Here is a 4,699-nt window from a genome sequence, read left to right as displayed (position 1 = left end):
TAAAATACATGGTGTTTTTTGGGGGGGGGGGGTTGTAATGTATTTCAAAAAACATTACTTAATCTCTCTCTCTCTCTCTCTCTCTCTCTCTCTCTCTCTCTCTCTCTAAAGCCCCTCCTGTGTCCAACCACACTGAAGCTGATCTGAAGAGTAAAGACTGGGTGTTCATCAACTACACCTACAAGCGCTTTGAGGGGCTGACTGCACGAGGAGGCATCCCATCATACATGAAAACTGGGAAGAGATAGGCTTCAATAGGACTCGATAACTTGCTGCACTCTTGCAGTGGTTGTTTTTCCATAAGGAGACATTCTCCATCGCTCCTCCTAGCATCTGAAGGATCCTGCATCATCCATTTCCTTTTTTGACTCACTCAACCATGATTCATTTATGGATGTGGACTCCACCCACACTCAATCCGTAGAAAGACACGTTCAGAGTCTTATCTAAGGGCTTCTTTTGCTCGAACACCCTGACTGCTCGTTTTATCCCTGAGCTTTTCCGTTTTTCCTTCTTAAGGATATAAGATTTGAGGCAATCATCTTTTAGGTTGCCAGATTTTGTACATTTTGGAATTGAGATATTTTAGTACACTGACACTGGCAAAAAGGGCTTGAACGGAAGCTGGTTAGACCTCCTGCAACCATAATTGATTTTAATTGCATTAGCAAAGGTGGATGATTGATTTACTGCTTCCAAGAACTAGCGTTTGTGGTAGAAGCCCTGTCTCAGCCTTTTTCTTGTCCACATCTGCTGTACACATCTTAAAGACTGAAACCTTCCCTTTTATTAAATAAGATGGTTGTTTTGAAAATTCATACTTCTAAAGACTTAACTTTTCTCCTCTGTTTTTGAAATGTTTTTTTTTGTTACGCTCACCATCCAAGATCTCAGCGACAATGGCAAAACACGGGGCTTCGTAGTCAGTCTGATCTGAATGTGATTCACACAAACCCTCAGAGCTGTAGATGTTGCCTTACATTCGGATCCTTCTTATACCAGCAGAAACATGAATGCATTTGCCAGTCAAATCAAATTGTTCATTAACATAACATTGAAATTTCACCAGCTGATGTCAAAGACCAAGCAAACTCTACGGACCAGCGTTTGTTTATTATTTAATGGGTAGTTTCAGCCACCGACTGATTCAGAATTTGCTTGGTGCTAATGCTGTTCTTTTTTTAATCTTTTTTTTTTCTTTAATAAAGGGGCTCATTGCTGATGTTTGGGGAACAAAGGCACTTTTTTTTTTTTTTTGCATCTTTAGGAGAGTAACAACACTATTCAGGGATTTGAATTTGATCGAGTCTTCCATTTTAATATGGGGACGAAATGTTCAATTGTTTTATATTACCAAAGAGGCGCCACTTTTCATCTCACTTTCATCAACACTTTGACTCTCAGTGTTGTTTGGATGTGGATGCTTTGGCTTTTATACAGCATTAATTAGCAAGATTACTTTGTCTTAAGACGTTAATATATAAACTTGTAGCAAAATATTCATTCCAATATGGTTCCAATCAGTCTGCATTATTGGAAGCTGCTTTTATCAGCATGTTGCTTGTGATGGCTGACTTTGTAAAAAAGATTCCAGACTGAATGACTGAGTCATATTTCTACAATCAGGACCCATATGTCTTCTTTCTGTGACCAAATAGAATGTATCTTGAAGATTAAAAGAGGCTTCTAGAAGTTGCATTCATATAGGATTGGCTGCCCAGGTATGATCTGAGATTGATGCTTGAGTGAATGATTTGGCGACTAGGTTTTATGATACACAGCATGACAAAGGGTATGTGGAATTGCTTGTTAGATGTCGAGCTGAGCAGCTGTTGTACACAGTATACTGCTAGAGAAATATTATCTCAAATAACATATTACTGTATCCCAGAATGCTACAAATGATATGGAACGTAGATTGTGAAATCGTGATTGAATGGTGCATTTTTTATCCTTAGAGCAATATGTGACCGACTTAGGTCTGGATTTGTATTATTATTGTTCTTTTTTTAATATATAATCGTCATGGCTGGAGATTTTCATGCTGTCTGAGAGTCGGCCTGATGCATGTTTTTGTGTGCTGGACAAGTCAAAGAGCTTTGAATGAGATGGAGAATTTGTATTTTGATTTTCGTTGTGCTGCTTTATTTGTTTCATTTATTCAAGTATCATTGAATGGGAATATGTGAGGGTGATTTCATGGTTATCGCTTATGAATTATAGCTTAATGGAATTATACACTGTCTACAAGAAGCAGATCACAGGCTGAGATGTTTTGTATCTTTTGTTGCCGTCTCTCACATGCTGAAAATGATCATGAAACCAGCTTGTCAATGAGAGTGTCTGTTTTAAAATCTTGCTTGCATCATTGTCCTAAAGTGAGGACTTTCTCTTTGAATAGAGGAAAAAGGATCTTCTTTTTTTCTTGAAGATTAACAATGCACCTTTTGCTAGTTGTAATGTCTTGTATATTTAAAACACACACACTTTTCCAGATGTTAAATACACACTGAATGACTGTTCTGTTGTTTGCCTGTGAGAGTTTGTAATTCTTTCTGCAGCTTTTTTTCACCTAACCAGATGTAGACTAGTCTTAAGACTTTTGGGGTCTATATTTACTTGCCTAGAGCTAAAGAAATAATTACGCCAGTGTGTATAAAGGAGTTTATTCACACTGGCGCTAATGCTCACAAACTATCCATGTGGGAGATCTCAGATATTTTGCTGATAATCCAGATCTCAAATGCAGTGCTGATGGAGGAACAGCATTCCTACTTCTGAGTGGTATTGAACACGGCCCCAGTTTTCCTCTTGCTTCCTTCAGCCAGGTATCTCTAGAATGGAGTGTGTGCACAGTCACATTCTGCTGTGGGAGGTGGACGTTTGTCCTCTCTCTGCCTTAAGTTTGAGTTGTAGAGATTTTTCCTGTGCTCACAGAGCACCTTTCACTGGTTTATTTGTCTGATAGAGAGTTTGTTTTTGAGTGGGCACACTTTGACCTGTTAAATGTCCTGAATAAATTACCAGTTCATTTAAATGAGCGTGAGGCTCTTCTGTTCCACCTACATAGGAACATTTTGTTCCTTAAAAATATTATACTTTTTTTTTTTTTATATATAAAAAAAAAAAAGTCCCCTCAACCCCCCCCTTTTTATGAAAGAACATACAGTTCTTGAGATTTATGTAATTCAGAAAAATCACTAAAAAATGTTAAATGTATGATGTATAAACTATATTCTATCTATCTATCTATCTATCTATCTATCTATCTATCTATCTATCTATCTATCTATATTTTTTGTTTTTGTTTAAACGTATATAAAATATAGACCCAGGTCCTAAAAATGTCTCCTTAAACAAATAAAATATATTAAATATTTAAAACATATAAACACGTTTTAGCCGACAGTTATAGCATAATTCTCTTTTAAGCACACGTTTTCCCACCTTAATTCAAGCACATGCGATAGACGCAACTGTTGAACAGAAGTTCAATATGACGTTATAAAAATAGAATGCAGAAACGAATCTTAAAAGGTTCAGTTTTTTTTTCTTTCTCTCATCTTTTGAGCACACCAACAAAGGTAAGACTCACATATACTTGTTTCTGAATGATAATTACAAATAGCAAATGTATATTTTTCTTCCTAATAAGTGCAAAATGCTAGTTTTGGAACATAAAAATAGAGGTGTGCTAAAGATGTGTGTATGAAAATAATTACTTAAAACAAAAAAATCACTAATAAATAAATCTGAATAATGTATTTATTAATTTAATCCAAATAAATGTATAAAATGAATAATTTATTAACTTTATTCAGATATGCTAAGGTACAGTGGTGTGAAAAAGTGTTGGCCCCCTTCCTGATTTCTTATTTTTTTGCATGTTTGTCACACTTTAATGTTTCAGATCATCAAACAAATTTAAATATTAGTCAAAGATAACACAAGTAAACACAACATGCAGTTTTTAAATGAAGGTTTTTATTATTAAGGGAAAACTAAATCCAAAACTACATGGCCCTGTGTGAAGAAGTGTTTGCCCCCCTGTTAAAACTGGTTTATCACACCTGAGTTCAATTTCTCTAGCCACACCCAGGCCTGATTACTGCCACACCTGTTCGCAATCAAGAAATCTCTTAAATAGGACCTGCCTGACAAAGTGAAGTAGACCAAAAGATCCTCAAAAGCTAGACATCATGCCGAGATCCAAAGAAATTCAGAAACAAATGAGAAAGAAAGTAATTGAGATCTATCAGTCTGGAAAAGGTTATAAAGCCATTTCTAAAGCTTTGGGACTCCAGCGAACCACAGTGAGAGCCATTATTCACAAATGGCAAAAACATGGAACAGTGGAGAACCTTCCCAGGAGTGGCCGGCCGACCAAAATTACCCCAAGAGCACAGCGACGACTCATCCAAGAGGTCACAAAAGACCCCACAACAACATCCAAAGAACTGCAGGCCTCACTTGCCTCAGTTAAGGTCAGAGTTCATGACTCCACCATAAGAAAGAGACTGGGCAAAAATGGTCTGCATGGCAGAGTTCCAAGACGAAAACCGCTGCTGAGCAAAAAGAACATAAAGGCTCGTCTCAGTTTTACCAGAAAACATCTTGATGATCCCCAAGACTTCTGGGAAAATACTCTGTGGACTGACGAGACAAAAGTTGAACTTTTTGGAAGGTGTGTGTCCCATTA

The 4,699-nt window shown here is 37.0% G+C and overlaps 1 protein-coding gene across 1 annotated transcript in view; it reads left to right on the top strand.

Moving 5' to 3' along the window:
* LOC107679274 (serine/threonine-protein kinase 38-like) overlaps positions 1-1,580 on the top strand; it is a 12,239-nt gene extending 10,659 nt beyond the window's left edge. Inside the window, exon 14 of the mRNA XM_016474794.1 lies at positions 112-1,580. Within this exon, the coding sequence (XP_016330280.1) occupies positions 112-248 (137 nt within the window). The 3' untranslated portion in view covers positions 249-1,580. The remainder of the gene's footprint in view (positions 1-111) is intronic.
* The last annotated feature ends 3,119 nt before the right edge of the window (positions 1,581-4,699 follow it).

Source organism: Sinocyclocheilus anshuiensis, unplaced genomic scaffold, assembly GCF_001515605.1.
Source record: "Sinocyclocheilus anshuiensis isolate Anshui unplaced genomic scaffold, SAMN03320099.WGS_v1.1 scaffold13, whole genome shotgun sequence".
Lineage (NCBI taxonomy): Eukaryota > Metazoa > Chordata > Actinopteri > Cypriniformes > Cyprinidae > Sinocyclocheilus > Sinocyclocheilus anshuiensis.
This window is presented reverse-complemented; position numbering and strand designations above follow the sequence as displayed.